At 31.9% G+C, this 22,368-nt stretch overlaps 1 protein-coding gene across 1 annotated transcript in view; it reads right to left on the bottom strand.

Moving 5' to 3' along the window:
* AGTPBP1 (ATP/GTP binding carboxypeptidase 1) overlaps positions 1-22,368 on the bottom strand; it is a 151,127-nt gene that overhangs the window by 37,997 nt on the left and 90,762 nt on the right. Inside the window, exons 15-18 of the mRNA XM_019625497.1 lie at positions 17,207-17,290; positions 15,575-15,661; positions 15,342-15,490; positions 2,173-2,260 (exon numbers count right to left, since the gene is read on the bottom strand). Coding sequence (XP_019481042.1) covers positions 2,173-2,260; positions 15,342-15,490; positions 15,575-15,661; positions 17,207-17,290 — 408 coding nt within the window. The remainder of the gene's footprint in view (positions 1-2,172; positions 2,261-15,341; positions 15,491-15,574; positions 15,662-17,206; positions 17,291-22,368) is intronic.

The raw sequence follows: 22,368 nt of genomic DNA on the forward strand, positions 1-22,368 counted from the left end.
CCATTATATCTTGAATCCATACTCAATGACAAGGTGCTACAGGTTGAGGAAAATGCGAAGCAAGTTCCAGAACTACACCCTTCCAGCTCCTTTCCTCCAAAAATTTAACATCTAATTGGAAAGCATTTATATCACCACATTATAGCTATAAGGTAATTTCTAGGTTATATTCTCTCACATCGGGTGGAAGCCCGTTTTATCCTCATTTTACAGATGAGACAAACAAGCACTGGAGGACTTGGCTGATGTGAAAAGTAAAGGCACAATGCAAAAATAGTAGACTTTAATCCTCACTATCTGGGTTTCAGGCTTTGGGAAAACAACTAGGAAAGTGCTTGTTACATAGAAGGTGTAATAAATGTATGCTAAATTGAACTGAATTGCGATTCCAGATCTGGAAATAGCCAAAAGATAAAACAAAAACGAAACTAAACAAACAAAAACCTTGCCATTACTCCTTTCACGTAGAATAAAACAACCTTCTGTCATGCTATGACCACTCACTTTACAATGTAAAAAAGAAAATCATTCTCTGACTGATGATTTCTATTGTGCAAAAGAAATGAAATACGAAAAAAATAACACTTTTTGAAAAACACTGTTTTATCCTTTAGCAGTCTAAATCATTCTGACAAAGAAATAAATGATGAGAGTATTTTTGTATTAGCCCACCATTAAAAAAATATATGAAATTTATTCAGGTACAGTTGAATTACATATAACCTTACACTTTTGTTCCTCATTTATTTACTATTTATTTTGCTAATAAAAGTGGAGGAAAAACCCTACTGATGTGAATTCCAAGGAACATTTCCTTTCCCAGAAAGTAACAGCATTTAAGACCTAAGTTTTTCCAAAGCCACATTATAAACCACTGAAAACAGTTTAGAAGGCCTCTTCTAACTGATTAAACTATATTAGTGCTAGTTAAACACAATATTAAAAGTCAAAATCCTCTAAACAAAAATGTCAGGATTAAGATTAATAACAGAATAGGGGTGTCAACTGCTTTCAATAGATATCTGGAAACATATTACATGTAGAAACAAAATGGGAAGCAAGGAATATGATAATCCTAAATTATTTACAGTGAATCTGAAGAATAATCCAATCATTCCATTGAAGCAATAAATTATTCCTAGTACTTGTTTCCAACTCAGTAAGTAGGGAACCATTTGAAGTCAAAGTTGAACTGTATAAGCTGACACAACTGTGGAATACCTCTCCCAATAAAATATTTTGGAAATTAAAATGAGGTAAATATTTGTATGCAGAAGAGAAAAGATAAGAATTGTACTTAATACCATGGGAACAACAAAAAGCCACTGTAAATTATTTCCTAGAATTTCTAATTTCAGTTTTATTCAATGAAGCTTTCAGAGTTTTAAAGCTAAAAAAGTTGAGGACACATATGAGTAGCTATCTAAGTGGTGGAGACAAAGATTTGTACCTAAGTCTATCAGTCTATATAAAACACATTTTACAGTTGACCCTTGAACAGCTTTGAGGTTAGGGGTGCCAACCTCCTCACAGTCAAAAATCCAAGTATAACTTTGGCACTCCCAAAACTTAACTACACTAGTTGTCCCTTGGCATCCATGGGGGATTTGTTCCAGGACTCCTGCAGATACCAAAATTAGAGGATGTGCAAGTCCCCTATATACATAATATGGCGTTAGATCAATGAATAGTCAGCCTTTTGCATCTACGGGATCCCAACCACGGATCCAAAACACTACAGGCATTTATTGAAAAAAATCTACATATAAGTGGACATGCACAGTTGAAACTGTGTTGTTCAAGAGTCCACTGTATTTCCACTAACTATATCCCGTAAATGGATGTCAAATATTAAGGACTCTGTTAGAAGTAATACTGAAGCATGTCTACCTCTTCTAAAGGGGATCAAATATATAATGATGGAAGGAGAACTGACTCTGGGTGGTACACACAATGCAATATATAGATGACATATCATAAAATTGTACACTTGAAACCTATATAATTTTACTAACCAATGTCACCCCAATAAATTTAATAAAAATTTAAAAATACTAAAGCATATCACCCAACTCAAAGAATGAAATAATTACTTTTTATCTTTAAACTGAAATAGAATTAAGTTAACAGCCCCTCCATAAGCTGATGTCCTATTATTCTTAGAATACTTACTTATAGTAACAAATGTCAGTCCCCACACGAGTCCACCATGGTCTGGAATTTAATGCTTCTTGAACTGAATACATGAGTGGTTGCATACCTTTGATGGAGACAGAAAAAGAAGAGAGAAAATTCTTTTCAGATATTTTGAGTTAAGAATTGTAGAAAGCATCAAACGTTCAGGAAGCTAAAAGAAGATATATTTCCATTTTAAGTATGTATAAAAAAAAATCTGAAAAATTTCTTTAATATCTCCTATGACAATCAATGATATGCTTTAATAAGCAGATTAACTAAAACAGGATTATAGCTTTAATGAGTGAAAAGTCATTAAACTTTTTTCTACTACCTTTTCTATATTAGATCAATTAAAAACGAGTGAGAGAGTATATAATATATAAAGAAATAGTGTATGATCACCCCTCTAGCTCTCCATGGATTATCTACACTGAAATAAGGGAGGTAAAAATGTCACCAAAATGGCATGACTGTTTTCTTACTCGACCTTCTTCATACACATATTTGTTTATAGCAGGGAGGAGGAAGAGAGACTGTTAACAAAAAATTGAATTAACTATATAGTATATTTTCTTGGGTAGTTTTAGAAATATACTTTCCACATGAACTTTAAAATCATCTTATCCAATTTCATAAAAGAATGTACTAGGTTTCTAACTGAAATTAATGAAATTCATATGCTAGTTTTAGAAAGGGTGACAATTTTTATTGAGATGTGATTTGACTTTCCTTAAATTCTAACTTAAAGATATAATCATTTTCATTTTCTTGCTACAGAACTGTTTTGTTAAACTTATCTCTGAGTATTTTATTAGTCTTTAGTATCTTGGGTTTTCTAGGTATGTAAATGGCACCATTTGTAATTTAAAATATTTTATCTCCTCTTTTATATCAGCTACTTCATTTTCTATTGTTATTGTATTTAGAGAAATGAAACAACTTCAAAAATGATTTTTTAATATAGGGGTAAGAACAAACAACTCTTTTTTTTTTTTTTTTTAGCTGAGCCATCCTGCCACCTGTTGGCAGCTCAGCAGCAGCTCAGCTCGGGCTGGGAATTGAACCGCTAGATGTTCAGAGCTCACACTCTTGAGAGAGCTCTTAACCAAATGAGCCACTTAGCCAACTCCCAAACAACTCTGTCTTATTTATAATTTTAATCAAACTGTTTTGCCATTAGATAAAATATTAGTCCATTTTTTTTACATATCAACTTTATCACATTTAAATAACAAAAAGAGCTAACACTGAATAACTTTGACATGCAGTCAGTGGTCTAAGTATTTTACATGTGTTGAGTCATTAGATCCTCACAACTCTCTGTAGTAGGTGCTATGATTATTCCCATAACTGGAGTAGTTTCTTCCATAATTCTTATTACACTTAAGTGTTTTAATTATTTTATCAAATGTCTTTTCAGCATCCACTAACAGAATCACATGGCTTTTCTCCTTTAGTCTGTTGATGCAATAAATTATGTTGATAGGTTTTCTATTGTGAACTATCTTTGTATTCCCAGAAAATACTATTCTTTTATTAGCATATGATTAAATTAGCTAAAAGCTCATTTAGAATTTTTGCATCTGAAAATTGTTTTTCTTAAAAAATTATCTTTACCAAGTATTGGTATAAGATTATACTAGCTTCAGAAAAATATATTTAAAAGCTGTCCACCATTGGCTAAAACAAATAAAAGCAAACTCTACTTTTTTAAATGTAAATATAACTCAGCTGGAGAGTACATATCGCTATGTCAACTAATAAGTATTTTTTATTTCCTTTTCAACAGTTATAGTCTGCTCAGAATCTCTACTTTTTATTAATCCATTTCAGTATTTTGTTCTATTTCTATCTCATTTAAAAAAATTTATTTTCTTAATTAAGAAAATTAAAATTTTTTCTTGTCTTTCTTTGGTTTATTTTCTTGTTTTTCTATTATCTTGAGTATTTAACTTATTTTCAGTCTTTCCTTTATTTTAAATAATGCAAGGTATTAACGGCTTTCAATTTTTCTCCAAATACCAGTTAGCTATGTCCCATAAGTCAATACAGTGTTTTCATTTGCAGTACTTTCTAGATCAGGGCTGTCCAATTGAACTTTCTGCCAGAATGGAAATGTTCTTTATCTGTACTGTCCAATCTGGCAGCCAGCCACTAGCCATGTATGGCTATTAAGCACAAGAAGTGAACTTAGAGCCACTCAAGAGCTGAATTTTAAATTTTAAATTATTCATAAATTTAAACAGCTGTTATGTGGCTAGTCACTAACATATTGAACAGCACAGTTCTAGATAATCTGTAACATCAGTTTTAAATGTTCTTTCTCTTCAGGGTATTTTTTTATTTTTTTAGGAAGAATATTACATATTTCCAAGTACCCATTTTTTGGTTCAACTTGTCATTGATTTCTACTAATATTTTGGATCATAGACAAGGAAATACGCAAAATCTCTGTTGACTACAGTTAACATTGCTGTTCTCATATGCTATATTTGAAAGTTGTTAACAGTCTTAAAAATTAAAAGTTCTCATTACAAGAAAAAAAATTATTTAACTGAGTGATCATTTCACAATGTATACAAATATCAAATCATTAAGCTGTACATCTGAAATTAATATAAAGTTGTATGTCACTTATATCTCAATAAAAAAGGATTTGTGATTATTGTAGCATCTTCAAAGACTGTAACTAGTACTCGTGAATACACATCTATTTAGTGCTTTTGATTTGAATTTTCTTTGTATGACATTAATATTACCACTTTGGCTTTATTTTATTTACATTAGCCTGGTTTACCTCTGTTCAATCATTCAGTTTCAACTTTTCTTTGTCATTTAATTAATACACACACACACACACTGCAGAGTCTCTCTCTCCCTCCCTCCCCTAATTGTGGAATTTTCAATATCTGATTCCTGAGGACATTTTAGCTCATTCACATTTAATAACAGACATACATCTCATTTCATTCCTCCCATCTCATTTTCTTGCCACAATTTATCAAATGTTTCTTTTCCTTCTTTACCTTGGTATTTCACTGACATGGTTGCATGTCTCCACATTTCCTTTTCTTCTTCTGTCATTTGGAAAGCTTTTATTGTGCTTTCCATTCCAATAGTTATGATTAACTGATATTTCTCTGATACTATATCAAATTAAATAACTAAGCAATCCCACCAATACAAATTAACTTTCACTTCTCCCATATCACTCCCTTTAGAACATTTTTACTTAACATCTTAAAAATTCTAAGTCTTCTATCTTGAGATCATTTTCCTTACTTATTTTTGTCAAAGAGGGTTCAGGAGTAGCATATATTCTGATTTCTACATACACAAAGATGCAGTTTGTTGGCAGTGACAAATGACAGATTTTGCAAAAGACATGTGTCTGTCCTCTCCTTCCAGTGCCACAGATGAGAAGTCCAATGCTAATCTGATTTTTCTACATGCAGAACACAGTCATTAATAGCAGGCAGCCTGCAACCAGACTACTTGGGTTTGAATTCCAACGTCATCACATTGGATGCATGATCCTGGGCAGATTACTAAACTACTTATGCCCCTTTCCCTCTTCTGTAAAGTGAGGCCATTTGTTGTGTGCATTAAGAGTACCACATGTGTTAGCACTTGAAGAAGCCCTGGCATATGGTAACTAATAAATGTTACCTGCTGTTATTATTACATTATTTAAGCAATTAGTTCATTTAAAGTGGAAGTATGTCAAGATTTTCCTCTTTACACTTGAAATGCATGTATTTCACTGGTACATATAAAGATCCCTATCTTTCTTACTTCTTCCTAGGATTCAGTGAGCCATTTCAATCTGAAACTTCAACCTTCTCCAGACACACAAAACTCATAATAATGGTTAACCATAGTAAGGCCAAACAACGTTCAGGCTGACGTCGAAGGGCCCATTAAATTTATCTGAAGTGTTCTAATTTTACAAAAGACAATGTAGTCTTCTTATATTACTTTTAAAATGATAGTTAATTGTGGTCACAGTGAAGGGAGCTACATTTGGAAATTCTGACTCTAATAAAATCCATTTGAACAAAACAGGTTGCCCTCAGTAAGAATCAATCAAATGAGGTAACTTAGACTGAATAAAACCACAATCTACTCAACCTGATATAGAAAGGCTATATTTGAATTGGATTTAGTCATTAGCCAAAGGATAAACCTTTATATACATAAAACAATATGCTAACAATTGTCAATCTTGTCACTTGAATATAGACAATCAAAATATTAAATTGCTACAGTGAAGCCAACATCCAGTGGCACTGACCTCTAATAATATCCAAGTAAAGGTCAAAGTTGTTTTGAGAATACAATCAATAACAGGCACAGATACAAAGAAAGACAAGGTGTTTTAGGCCCTAATTATCAAATGTATTTTGAATCATAGGTTCATAAAATTTTCAAGTTGAAACTAACACCCTCATTTAACAGATGAGGGGGACAAGAAAAGTTTAAAATGGAGCTCGAATAACGTGAGGGCACCTATCACAAGTTGCATACGTTACTTGGAACTCAGTGACTCTGTGGAGAAAAAAATACATGCTTCTAATATATGGGTAGTATTCACAGCAGAGATTTATACTAAAAATAGGGAAGATCAGATTTTTGGTCTGGAGGATAATGGCAGCCACTTGAATCAGATGGGGACATGTCAAAAGGACACACAAGCCAGCATCAAGGTATTCTATAGGCCAAATCTTGGGCAATTTGAGTGTCAAATAAATAATGACAGCAACAAATTACAACCCACTGAGTAAAATACGAAACCAGTTCTATACTGATATTAACATATTGAAAGCTTGATGAGGAACAAGATATTTACATAATTTAAAAATACCTCCACATAAAATACTTACTCCTTACAAAGAGAAAAAGAGTACCTTTACAATGGAAAAGGCTAGCAGACACCAACTTAAGTGATAAATTATTATGAGTAACAGAACAAACAAAATCCTGTGTCACCAGAACACATCAGTTCTGTGATATTCCTGACAAAGATGCCTAACAAATCAAATCATACGGCACATGAGACAACTCCAAATTGAGACCCACTCTACAAAATAAAGAGTCCTATAATTTTCTAGTGTCACAGTCATGACCGTTAAAGACTACAAAACTGTTCCTGACCAAAATAGTCTAAAGAGGCTTAACCAAATACAACATGTAGTTTGACTTGAATCCTTTTGCTATTAAGGACATTGCTGAGAAAACAGGCAAAACTTAATTGGGGGGGAGGGGTCTGAGGATTAGATGGGATTCATGTATCAATGATAAATTTCCTGATGTTAATAGTTGTGCCGCAATTATACAAAAAATTCCATTGTTTGTAGAAAATACAGTGGAAGAATGCTAGGATGATGGGGCATCATTTCAGATGATCAACATCTGAATAAAGGGTAAAACATGTCTGTTTAAAATTATTTCAAAATAAAATATTTAGAAAAATTGGTGATCATAAATAGAACTAGAGTCTTCTTGATATATATTTTGTGCATGTTCATTTTATATTTCTACTGGGATCTTCTTCATGGTTCATCTATCTATTAATATTCATTAATTTAACAAATATTTACTACACTAAATGCCATGCTATAAATACAGTGGCCAGCAACAGTGACACCTTCCCTGATTTCCGGAAATTTACAAACAAGTGATGGGGGTGGGCAGGGCAGATATGAATAAGCCACACAAATAAACAACATAAAACTGTGAAGAGCACCCTACAAGGCAAAAATTACGAGGAACATTTTCAAGGGGACTAATCCATCTGGGAGTCCGGGAAGACTTCTTTAGTCAAGCTATCGCTCAGCTCAACTTCGAAGTACGGAATTAACTAATGTCTGCAATTGGGAATGCTATTATACACTACACCTCAAAATTCTATTTTGTTGCCTGGTTCCACATGTTCAATTTATGTATGAAGGTGGTTAGAAATCCTCACATATCTGGAAGACATTGGAGGGAGAGAAGGAAGGAGGAGAGAAAGACAGAGGGTTAGAGCCTCAGGGAAAGCTTGTGATGAAAACTCCTAGTTACTAAAATGCAAGACTGCCATCTAGTGGTAATTTGAGCAAACCCCTTTCAAGTAATGGGGCAGTGTGATGGCTTACAACATATATATAGCACTATCATATAGTGACATACATTCTCAAATATAAATTCACAAATAAGATAATCTATTTGCAAGAAAACTAAGTATTTAATACAATTGCCTTAAAAATTCCCCCAAAAAAGGACAACTTGGGAACAAACGCAACAGTAATTCAGCCTCTTTTGAAGTCCCTTCAAAATACCAGGTAAAGAAAACAATAAAGAAGCATAAAAATAGAAAGCATAAAAAGTCAAACATTTCAACTATAAAGAGCATTTTTAAGAGGTTAAAAATCACATATTAAAAGACAGGGACCAACAACAAAATGCAACCTCTATTTACAAGAAACAATACACAAAGATGTATCAAGCAAATTCAAAAGAAAAGAATATAAAAATAGAATCCAGGGCAAAAGATACTGAATGGGATAAATATGACTATTTTATACCAATAAAGGGTATACACAAAAGTAATATGGAAAAGTTAAAAACTTCTATGTGCCAAGTAATACTGCTTTAAAACAGAAAACAAATATTTATTTTAAATGAGGGCTTCACAGAAACACAACAGAACTTGAAGACTCTATAATCTTTTAAGTCTTAGGCAGATAGAGAAGGTAAAAAGTAAACAAGGATGTGGAAAACTGAATAAACAGATTTATAACACTAAATTAACAATATATATTAAATTATGTTGCCAACAAAGACTACATATTATTTTGCAAAAGCTCATGAAAACAAACACTGATCAGATATTAAGCCATAAAAAATTTGTCCCAAATCATAAATTTCACATCTATAAACAAAACTGACTGAAATTTGAAAGCAATGAGAAAAATTTTAACCAAAATAATTTAACCAACTAAAAATATAACAAACCTAAACAATTCTTGACTCAAAAAGGATACCAAAACTACATACAATTAGAAGCCATCTAGAAAATAACAAGGAGGTCTTAAAATCACAGGTAGGGATACAGAATTGAGTTGTAATCAAGAGCAAATTCAAAACCTAAATGCTTATTAAACAAAAATAAATTTAACTAAATAAACTAGCAAAAAAGTCAACCTGCAGGGAAGAAAAGGGAAACAAAAAAAGGAAAACAAACAAGCAAGGGAACAAGCAAATACACATATTGCAGGTATCATATAGAAATTCTGCCAGTGAATTTTAAAAATCTAAATGTCACTTACATGACAAAATATAAATTATCAAGATTGCTTCAGTAAGAAAGAGAAAACTGGACTATACTGAGTCAGAGAAAACTGAAAAAGTTATCTAGACACTCACTCTCCCACCCAAAAGGGGGCACAGAATCAGACAGATTTAGAGGTGCATTCTTTCCAAATTTCATGAAAACATGTAAATGCTATTTAAACTGCTCCAGAACACAGGGTGGGGAAAATAAAAGCCTGTTTATTGAAGTGTCTAAGTCAGCATCAGCTTGCTTCCAAGAATGAACAAAAAGGAAAGTGACTTGTCTCACTTATGCCCAATGATATAAAACCTTTAAACAAAATACTAACAAATCAAAAATCGTTCTATATTAAAGATTAATTCACATTGCAAAGTAGATTTATTTCTGAAACCCATAGGTGGTTTAATATTAGGAACATTAATGTAATACAGCACATTAATAGGTCATAGCACTCATGGTCACATTAGATTGATAAATGCAAAAAATAAAATTCTGATTTTTAAAATTTAGTAAAAATAGAAATTCTTTACTAGGAGAAAGAATATTCATCTCAAAATAAGAGCTAACATACATAACATAAATACTAGTAGCATTTACATTAACAGTCAAAATAAATCAAGGATACCCAATGTCTCCGCTTTATTTTAAACAGTTTCAAAGTTATATCCAAAACCAATGAAACAATGAAAGATATACAATATAACTCCAGATAAGTAGAAATTCTAGGGATCTACCAACAAATCCCAAAGTATCAACTGCAAAACTACAAGAACTAATAAAAGTTCAGTGAGGAAGTAGATTCTCAAGTAAACATATAAAAATTGATAGCTTTCTTAATTATAAATAATATGTTTGAAAATAGGAAGGAGTACTCTCTCACAACAGAAACAAATAAAAGTACATAAAATACTTAAAAAGGTTCTTTTGAAGGTAAATAGAAATGTATAGAACTTATAAAAAGAGGTGAGGATATAAAAAACTTGAAAAAACAAAAATATCTACCATGTTTATAAGCAGCAAGAATTAATATAAAAAAATTCCATTTCTCCCAAATTATTCTACCAAGTTTAATGCAATGGAAATTTTGGGGCACTTGACAAAATTATTCAGAATAAACTATTCAGGAAAAATAAATCGGTAGAAAAAGCTTTTAAATTGTTTTTGAAAAAGGCTACAGGATGTTAAATATATTATAAAGTAATTTAAAAAGTGATTATAGAGCAAAAATGATGTTACACTAGACTAAAAGGTCAGCATAATTAAAATCAAGTGGTACTAGAGCAACAAACAGCCCCCAAATAAATTCTTGGTATAGTTAAGACCACAGTTTCTGAGAATTGTGGTGTTTCAAATCTAAGGGAACGTATAATATGACTAAGAGGTTAGAATAATTCAACCCAAATTCAAAAAGTCAGGAAGTATGAGCAAGTAATACCTAATCTAACCTAATGTTTTTACTAACCTGACCATTTTCTATAACAGCTACAATAGAGAGCAATGATGTACAATGTTTTCCAAGCGATGTCTTTTACTAGTGAGTCAGGAACAGACTTACAAATGAGTTATCAAGTAAATGTTTGACAAATAACTTGATAAATGCATCAACAACATTTTAAAACCCATTGGAGAATGAATTCAGTATCTGCTTAACTAATAATAGGAGTAAGTTAGATTCCAATTCACTGAAAATAGAAAAATAAATCCTGGACAAATCTAAATATAAACACTGAAAGCATACTATCAAATGCACTTCAAAAAAAGGTGATTTAATTTAACACTCCTACCAACACTATAAGTATCATTTCCCCAGTCTTTAGCAACATATATTCATTTTCTTTGAGAAATACTACTTGGGGGAGTGTGTGGCAAAACAATCATCAGAAACACATGCAAAAACAAATAATTGCAAATATCTACTGCAGCACAGCTTATAATTTTGAAAACTTGAAAAAGTCTTAAATTCCCATCAACCTGTTATCATTTAAATAATTACTGTACATTACTCAATAGACTATTATACAGAGATTAGTAATGATGTAGCTCAAAATATTTAATGACATGGGGAAATGTTTTTAAAATATATTGTGTAGTAAAATAATAGTTTACAAATGAGTTTTAATACTGTAATCCCAAATCTATAAAAGGATAAAATTTAAGTTTAAAATTATGTGAATGTGAAATAAGTTTAAGGATAGATAACAAACTGCTCAATATTAGGTTTCCTCTTCTGTTTCCTTCCTAAAGTCTTTTAAACTGTAGAATTTACCAAGTTCCCATATTAAAGATCCACTGTTTCATAATCAGAAAAAATAAAATAAAATACACACACACACACACACACACACACACACACACACACACACACATGTATATATATCTGGCTGTCAGGCAGATAAAAATAATTCCACTCCTGTGAATTTGTAACCAAATAATGATGCACACATATATTTAGTATAATGTTTATCTCAGTATTATTTAAAATAGAAAATACTATAACTAGAAACAACTTAAATGTCCAACAAAGAAAGGTCAGGATAAATAAGTTACAGCACCTCCATAGGATGTCCATTAAACTCTGTTTCAGAGACATATTCAAAGACCAGAAAAAATGTTGACAATACAATGTTTGGTTAAAGTATAGATTATGAAACTGCATGGGTTATGAGCCTTATTTTTAAAAAATAAATACATAACTGTGTGTATGTAGAAATCATATATTGCATTATAAAAAAGGCTGGAAGGAAACAACAAATATTAAAGTGATTATCTGTGGATGCACTGATGATGGTTTTAATTTTCTTCTTAACACCATTCTGTTTTCCAAATTCTCCACAAAGTAAGTTTGGAAAGTGTGATATACATACTAGAATATCTAAAGGGCAAAAGGTAAGAAGGAGGGGAAATTTAAAAATAAAGCAGCCATCTGTCTCATTGCTTTGATTTACTTTAGTTACAGAATTCTATTCATTTTAAATTTAAAGTAACATTAAGGAAGAGATTATTTTGTTTATCACATGGAGGTACAGGTTTTTTTTAAAAAGAGAAGCATAGCTCCAAACTATATGCTTATACTTTAAAAAAATAAAATATTTAATGAAGTCTAACATAGTAAGAGTATTATTTTATAAAAGTGTATAAATATAGTTAATAAAAATACCATCTACCTTTAGCATTACAATATGAAAATTAAATTGACTGTCATTTCAGCAATCTTTACGTCTTTATATTTTACTCTTAAGGAGCACCCAAAATATAAATGCAATTACTTTTACTTACTTGTCCTTTTCTCCTCTAAAATATTATATCAGCATTATACGTACAAGTTAAATAAGGAAAACACAAGATTGTTTCCTTGTTTTAGTATTTTCAATGAGTCAATTAAGGTTAATTTTTAAAGTTATATGAACATTTAAGGTCAACAAACTAATATTTCTAAGAAATGTAAGAATGTGAGATTACCAAGAATATTCCTATTACTCTTCATGCCAATCAATATAACCACTGAATTCTTAGTCAAAATATAGATCATTTAAAATTAGATTACATAAAACATTTTTAAAACTTTAAAAAATGTTTGTAACTAAATCAGATATTGTGCTACCTAATCTTCTTATAATTGTTACATTAAATTAATGAATCTGACTAAAGTTTTCATTCCATACATGTGAAGTAATTTATCTCGAGTATACAATTTCCTATTTTCCACATAAATAATGACAATTAGGAACAACCTCCTCAACTTTTGAAAGCTTCAATTTTCAGAAATGCCCCCTAAAAGAGCATCATCACATTCATGCTTTTAACAACTTAGAACATTTATTGTATTTGTAACAGATGATTATGGCATTGCATGCCTTAGTTGTTAAAAGCTTTTCAATCCTTACAACAAATGATTAAAACCTCTGAGATTTTGCAACTTGTCATATATAACACACCTGTTTCTCCTGAACCCACAATGTAAGCGGGTTTTTTTGTAGGCCAGAAAAAATTTTTTTCTTTTACACAAAAATTATCATCAGATTAAATACTTGAAAACTGATGCTTCAATTTTAAATTACTGATCTGAAGTTTATATAATTATATTATCTTCCAGTGATATATCTGACTATAAAGACTGATGCCTGACAAGTAACCCTTAGTTTTATATTTATCAAAATACTAAATACAAAGCCCTAAATGAAACTATAAATTTAATATTTTTGCTGGTAAAACACCAGTTTTTAAAACTGTCTCTTATGAAAAATAGTAGAGAAAGACCAATGAAACAAAAAGCTGGTTCTTTGAAAATGTCAATAAAATTGACAAACCTCTAGCAGGATTGACAATGAAAAACAAAGAGAAGACACAAATTACTATTATCAGGAATAAAATAGGGGATAATGAGGGATATCACTAGACACCCTGAAGGCATAAAAGGATAATAAGGGAATACTCTAAATAACTCTACACACATTTGACAACTTAGAAGAAATGGATCACTTCCTAAAAAGCACAATCTACCACAACTCACTCAAGATGAAATAGATAATCTGAATAGCCCTCAAACTATAAAAGAAATTGGATTTCTAATTTAAAAGACTACCAAAACAAAATCTCCAGGCTCAAATAATTTCATTCAAGAATTCCACCAAATGATTAAGAATTAACACCAAATCTACACAAGCTTTTCCAGAAAATAAGACAGAACATTTCCCAACTCCTTTTATGAGGTATTACCATGATACACCAAAACCAGGTACAGTAAAAAAAAAAAAAAAAAAGCTATTACTCAATATCCCTCCTGAACATAAACACAAAAATTCTTAACAAAATATTAGCAATTATACACAATGACCAAGTGGGGTTTAATACTTGCACATTGATTTTTAAAAGGCTGGTTCAATATTCAAAAATCAATCAATGAGATATAGCACATAACAGGCTAAAGAAGAAAAATCATATGATCAAATAAATTGATGTAGAAAAGTATGGGACAAAATTCAATACCCATTCACGATAAAAAGTCTCAGAAAACCAGTACTAGAAAGAAACTTCCTCAACTAGATTAAAAAATTTACAGAAAATTACAGCTAACACTATACTGAATTATACATTATAATTATACATTATATGAATTATACATTATGAATTATACATTATAATTCAGTATACAGTAACATTATACTCCTTTATAAAGGAGTAGTGCACAGCTTTGTGGTGATGGAAGTATACTGTATTTTGATTGTGGTGACAGTTACAAGAATCTACAAACGTAATAAAATGGCACAGAATTATGCACCCACACTGGACCAATGTCAAATCCTGGCTTTGGTGCTGTACTGTAGTTATGTATGATGTATTCATTGGAGGAATCTTAGTGAAGAGAACTTGGAACCCTTCTAGAACTTCTATAATATTTTAACTTTCTATGACTCTATTCAAAATAGAAAGTTTAAAAATACTGCTATATGTAATTCTCTTCTAGATGAATTGACAATAGCTTGACTTAAAGCAGCATACATAAATGTTCAGTAGTATTCAGTTTGGATAAAATCAACCACACTCATTACATTTTAAAGGGCGTGGCTATACAAGGGTAACTCTTTCTACCAACAAAGCAAAGCCTGGTTTATTTCAAATTTTGCATAATATTGGGTTGTCGCAAAAGTCATGATGCATTTTTGCAACGAAAAACAGAAAAAATGTCATGACTTTTCCAACAGCCCAATAAATATCTGAATTTTGAGAACCAGAGCAAACAAAAGAAGAACACTGAAACTTTTTTAGTAGTAATTTTTTTCCAAAAAATTTCTGTCCTACAGATATGATGCCTGTGTGTCCTCTAAATTGGGCAATAAAATTGTCTTACCATAATTAAATTGACTGTTGGACTTTTCACAGTTAATGATGTTAAACCTGTAAGCAACACCGGGTCGCATTCCACTGACTTCAAAGTAAAACCACTGATGATAATGATTACTATTTATATCTGAATTCAGAATAAGATCATATTCATTTCTGAAAATAGAAAATAAAGAAATCTGATGAAAATCAGAAAAGTATCTGTGTACATACGAAATGAGAAAATTTTAAATGACTTACTTTCTAATTTGAATTACTTTGCGCAGATTCCCAGATTCAAATTTGGAGTTAAACTTCAAAATATCTCCTTCTTCTGGAATGGTGTAACTAAATAAAAATTTTAAAGGAAGTATAATAAAATACACTGAATCTAAACAGTTGAGCAAAAAATACACAAAAATACACTACAGATTAAAAATACACCACTATTGCTACCTCACCCTCCTCATTATTTTTAAGCCAAAGAACATAAACACAAGCAAGACATAAACTTTGGCTAATATTTATAGACAAAAAAATTATAATTACAAGTAGAAATTTGTTCCTACATTTATAGTGAATATTAATCAAAATTAGAATTTTTGCCTCAGTAAATAAATGTCATTTCTAAATATGTACTAATAATCATATTTAAAAGGCTAGGTTTACTTTTTTAAATGCATGACCTATATTAAGTAGTAATAATTCTAACAAACTAAGCAGTTCTCAGGTGAAAATATTATTTTAAATTTAGAAAACTACATTATCTATTATTAATTAGCACCCAAAAAAGTAAAGGTATAATATCTTCATTTTACATATTCATTACTTCAGTAAATATTTACTGAGCACCTACTAGGTATCAGATACTGTTTTAGTTATTAGTCTGTTTCCCTGATTGAAAACAAATTCTAGCTCTTCTGGAGCTGACATCCCAATATGGGAAAACTAAGTCTCCAAAAAGCTCAATGATTTTGTCCAAAGTCATTTCAGTTAGAAATAGCACTAGAATGCCAAACTCAGGATTCTTGAGTTTCTGTTTTTACCACTTCTGCCTGGTCTATCTGACACAGAATTATAAATATTGAAATAACTAAGAGCTATGAATAAAGGTAGATTTGTTTTTAATTTCTAAGAATATTATTTCAAATTCGATCATTATCACTGATATAGCTTTTACCCTTATCTAACAAAAATCTCTGAAAAGTGTTTTATTTCCTCCAAAAAAGACCAGTAAAATCTGAAGTTTCCCAAATATATTAGAATGTTAAGGGAAGGAGGAAATCCACTGAGGGCTAATTAAATTTCTCATTTGGGAAAACAAATGATTAAATAATAATCACATTCATCATTTTCATTTATTCACTTTTATTGAAACCCTAAAATGTGATGATACCAGTGACAATCCTAAATTGTAAATAACACTAACAAATGGCAAATAATTTAAAGGACTAAAGCAGAATATATGCAGTAAGATATGAGAGAGTGTAGTGGGGACAGTGGAGAATTACAAGTGTATGTTCCTTCTGAAGGGGATGGTAATTTGCTGTTCTAAGTAAATGAAGTGGCTCAATATTACAGGACAAAATTGCAGCGTTTCATATGAAATCTCCACTCTCTTAAGTGGAGGTAATTTCAGTTTTATAACACAAAGCATCAGTTTGTGACCTCTACCTTATTAAATCCATTAAAAGCCTACCTAAGAATGAACAAAAGCTTGTGATACATTCAATTTGAGTAAACAAACATGATTTACTTATTACCATTACATTCCTACTAAAAGATGAAAACATACTGACAGTAAACTATGTGACATTTAACAGTTTTTATTTTTTAAAAATAACACTGAAATTTTACAGTAAAAATAAAATTAATTAAAAAAACCAGACTTACTTTGGGCTATCTAAGTCATATACCACTCGATCTATAATATCACTCTGATGTATTAGCCTCTCAATATCTTGGGCAATTTTTGTCCTGAAATCATAAAAGAGAATTTTGACCAAAATTCATTAATATATGCCAAGGCACAACTTTCTCAAAAAATAAGTTTCTGATGAAAAAAGAAGAAATGATAAAAATTTCTTAAACTAAAAATGACCTATTACATTGCTTTGTACACACCTGAAACTAATTTTAAAAATGATCATTCCTCTATATATTTTGTATACAAGAAAAATTATCAATACATAACAAGCAAGACATAAATCAATATTTTTAAAGTCCTAGTTTTAGAAAATAACCATGTTGAATACAGTTATAAGTCCAATCAATAGTTTCTTAAAATGTCTTAAATGTCTATTATGCTTTTTACATAGAAATGGTGTATATCCACTCTCTAGCCCTCAGGCAAATAATTTTGTGTGCATAATAGCAGTATTATTAGCAGCAGTAAAGATCTGAAAAGTCAGAGATTATATAAGGAGATTTGAAAACCCACCCTGGCTGGTATTTAGCTAAAATACAATTGGCAGCCTGCTTGCACATTGTGCAGAATCCGTTCTCTCTTCTATGGCTGGAAAGGAAATGAGGGGAAAGAAACACTTGTGTCAGGGAGCCAAGGTGGTCCCTCCACCTCCAGGATTCTCCAGGCCTGATCGCCCCCTGAATTGGTCCAACAAAACGGACACCAACTGGAAAATTCCTAAAATCCCTGCCACTGTTCTAGAAGGCTAGGCCACACACAGACTCCACAATCTTCCCGTCAATATTTAAGCCAAGTAAGACAACAATTACTAAAAGAGGCACCAAACTGCAGCTGAAACACAATAGATTTGGATCATAAAGCCAGCTGCCTGGAACTCCAGGTAGACTAGTCACAAAAGCTATAGTGGGAAGGTGCCGGGTGTTAATGCACAGCTACTTCTCATAGTATAGTAATACCCCATTATCCAAGAAGGGGACATTCCAAAATCCCCAATGGATGCCTGAAACCAGAGATAGTACCAAACTATCTATCTATATATATATATAATTTGAGGTGTGATAAAAAAATACAGTGAGTACTGCTGCCAAGTGCCATCCAACGGAAAGGCAGGCATCTTCAATATGGGAAGCAGTACACCCAACCTTAGTAACAGTGTGTGACAAGTTACAACTTGTTCGGTGCAGTCAGTCAGGTGTGAGCTATGGTTGAAAGAAGATACGTTTTAAAGTGTGCTGTAAATCATTATCCATCATGGCAACGCTCCATGTCACACAGCACTTCTCGTATACGGCAATTTCTGTCAAATAAAAACATTACGGAGTGGCTTCGTCCACCTTATTCACCGGATCTAGCACTGTATGACTTCTGGCTCTTCCTCAAAGTCAAAATGACCATAAAAGGTAAACATTTTGAATCAATTCAGGACATCAAGGCAGCCATGACAGCGCAACTAAAGACACTCATGAAAGAGGACTTCCAGAACTGCTTCAGAAAGTGGCAAGAATGATGGGACAAGTGTGTTCAAAGTGAGGGGGCATTAATGGCATGTGCCTATTATAATAATTTTTTTTAATTTAAACATTCACCATGTTTTTTTATCACACTTCATACCTATGATAAAGTTTAATTTATAAATTAGGCACAGTAAGAGATTAACAACAATAATGCATAATAAACTAGAAATATAATAATATTCTACAATGAAAGTTATATGAATGCGGTCTCTCTCAATATATCTTTTTTTTTTAATTTTATTTTTTTGTACTGTTAACTCACCTCTTCACTTAAAGGAAGCACCTTACCGCTTCTCTTTGAATATCCTCATTGCCAGTATCACTACTCTTGCACTTTGGGTCCATTATTTAGTAAAATTAGTGTTACCTGAACACTGCGATATGACGACAGTCGATCTGATGATACTACGATAGTCAGTTGAACTGATAACTGAGACGGCTACTAAGTGACTAATGGGCAGGGAGCATACAAGTACACAGCGTGGATACACTAGACAAAGGGATGTCACATCCTGGGCAGGACGGAGCAGGACAGCATGAGATTTCATCACCGTACTCACAATGGCATGCATTGAAAACTTATGTCTTTTCCTGAAATTTTCCATTTAATATTCCCAGACTACTGTTGACCACAGGTTACTGAAACCAAGGATAAGGAGGGACTACTGTATCACTTGTTCTTAAAGAGGAAGCCAATTCTATAAACGGAATTAAATTTTAAGTTTGCTTATTTCAGGTAAAAATTGGTAATCCAGATTAGAACTGTGGCTTATTAATTTATTGAGAGACTAGAGTAACCAAGTTTGCCAAAATGATTATAATAGAATCTCAAGAATACCCTAACCACTGAAATTCTCCTTAGCTTCAGGCAGGTGTGAAACTAGTCTCTTACACTAAGATACTTCTCTGTGATTAAAGAGTATTCACTCCCATATAATTTAGAAATACATCTAACAATATCACAGTGTAACCTTAAATTCAAAATAAGCCAAGAACCCATTCTAATGAAGAATTAAAAATTATCATGGACATATTAAAAAGTGATAATGAAACACATGAAAAAAAGGATACTAAAAAATTAAGGAAGTACAACTCTAAAACTCTTAATCTAGTATAGTTAAGCCTAACTTATTTTTAATTTTTATTCTATAAAAAAATAACTCAGCACTGACAAAGCAGTTTATTAAGAAAACTAGCATCAAAGGATTATGGTATAATCCTTAATTTAGACTCAATGTCATAATTTTCAAATACCAAATTCTTTCTAAAGAAACAAACCTTTACAAAGCTAGTACTTATATTGGGTTGTCAGAAAAGTCATGACATATTTTTTCTACGTTTTTTGTTGTAAAAATGTGTCATGACTTTTCCGACAACCTAATAATAAAAAACAAATCCAAAATTTATATCACCCAGACCTTCCTTCAACAATGAAAGAGATGGCACTTATATAGACTCAATATACCATACAAAAAAACACTCAAGCATGGGTGAATGGTTAAATACATCTATTTATCAGAATAATTAAATATTCATATAACGCACAAATTTACAAAAATACTTTAAAAAGTTTGGTTGTTTTAAAAGCAAAATGATATTAAAAGGCTGATAAAACAGCTTAGTTCTACAGCAATGTTCCGTAATGTAACATAGGGTAAAACAGCAGAAACCTACAGGCTGGCATGTGATGTGATTGAGTGAGGATGGCAGGGTGGCACTGTGGAAACCTGAGCAACGCAGGCTCTGCCAAAAAACAAGCTGATTGCTGCCAAGTAGGGAAGAGGTTAAGGTTATCATATCAATTTTTCAAGAAACACCAGAAACTTGGATTTCTATGTGGAATTTCTCAAATTTTAAATGCTGGGTCATAGGACCCAGCAATTCCTCTTCTGAGTATCTACCCAAAAAAATCTGAAAACATTTATCCATAAGATATATGGACCCCTCTATTCATTGCAGCATTATTCATGATAACCAAGACGTGGAAACAAAAATGTTCAACAGATGATTGGATAAAGATGTGATACATACCGTGTTTCGCTGAAAATAAGACCGGGTCTTAATTTGTGCTCCAACAATCTACATTTATTCATTTATTCATGCACAAAAATCTACATTTATTCAAACAGTCATGTCTGGCTGACGATCTTAACTGGGGCTTATGTTTAGGGTAGGGCTTATATTATGAGCATCCTGAAAAATCATGCTAGGGCTTATTTTCCAGTCAGGTCTTATTTTTGGGGAAACACCGTACAAACGATGGAATACTACTCAACCATAAGAAAAGATGAAATACTGCCATTTGTAACAACATGGATGGGCCTTGAGATCATCATACTAAGAGAAATAAGTCAGACAAAGCATCAAAAAACTTACGATTTCACTCTTATGTGGGATATAAAACTAAAGCAACAGTGGACAAGATGAACAAAAACTCATAGACACAAAAAAAAAAAACAAAAAACAAACAAACAAAAAAAAAACTCATAGACACAGACAACAGTTAAGTGGTTACCAGAGGGTAAGGAGTAGAGGGATGGTGGCAGGAGAGGGTAAAGGGGGTCAAATATGTGGTGATGGAAGGAGAATTGGCTTTGGATGGTGAATACACAATGCAATATATAGATGAAGTGTTATAGAATTATACACTTGAAACCTTTATAATTTTACTAACCATTGTCACCCCAATAAGTTCAGTAAAAAAATAAAGTAAAACATGCTTAAAGTAAAAGATATACATATAAATGTTGGCAATCAGTTTAAAAAACAACAAACAATAACAAAAAACAACGCTGTGCAAGTGAAGCCAAAATTCATGTACAAGTTGAATATGACCTATAGACCCCTGGTTTTCAACCTCTGACAGTGTATTTTAGAGGACAGAACTGTCCATTTATATTAGACTAAACCTAAAATTAATACTCAGGGAAATATTTGCCCTCCCTCAGCCCTCATTAATAAAGATAAACAGCACAACTTTCATAAAAGGATGTCAATCCTTCCTTCCTTTATGTCAGCTGCCTATGAAAATACTGGGTTGTTGAAGAAGTCATGATGTATTTTTCCTGTTTTTCATTGCAAAAATGTGTCATGACTTTTCCAACAGCCCAATGTATGGTTCTCCAGTCAAAACAAAACAATAAATATTTTCTAGGTACCCTCAGGGACCTCAAATTACTGACATTCAATATTTATTAAAGGCTTGGCTCAGAAGAAAATAATTTGTGCAGGGCATTTGAAAAATGCACAGCCCACTTAGTCCAACAAATACTCAAAAGTTCACATGATATGTGACCACCAGCAAAATTGTACTTTATTAGGTTTCAACCAATATAGAGCAACATTACAGAAACAATTCAGGACACCAATATATTCAGTAAATATATTGGTATACTTACTGTAAAGATATTATGGAAAATGTTCATTATATAAGCGTTCTCTGAGGATCCATAAAAGATATTCTACTTTATAGAGAGTATGGTATAACCAGATATATATGATCACTACAGTCATGCGTTGCTTAACGACAGGGATCCATTCAGACAAATGCATTGTTAGGCAATTTCATCACTGTGAGAACATCAGAGTGCACTTTCAAAAACCTAGATAGGGGC

The sequence above is a fragment of the Hipposideros armiger genome, unplaced genomic scaffold, assembly GCF_001890085.2.
Source record: "Hipposideros armiger isolate ML-2016 unplaced genomic scaffold, ASM189008v1 scaffold_632, whole genome shotgun sequence".
Classification (NCBI taxonomy): Eukaryota; Metazoa; Chordata; class Mammalia; order Chiroptera; family Hipposideridae; genus Hipposideros; species Hipposideros armiger.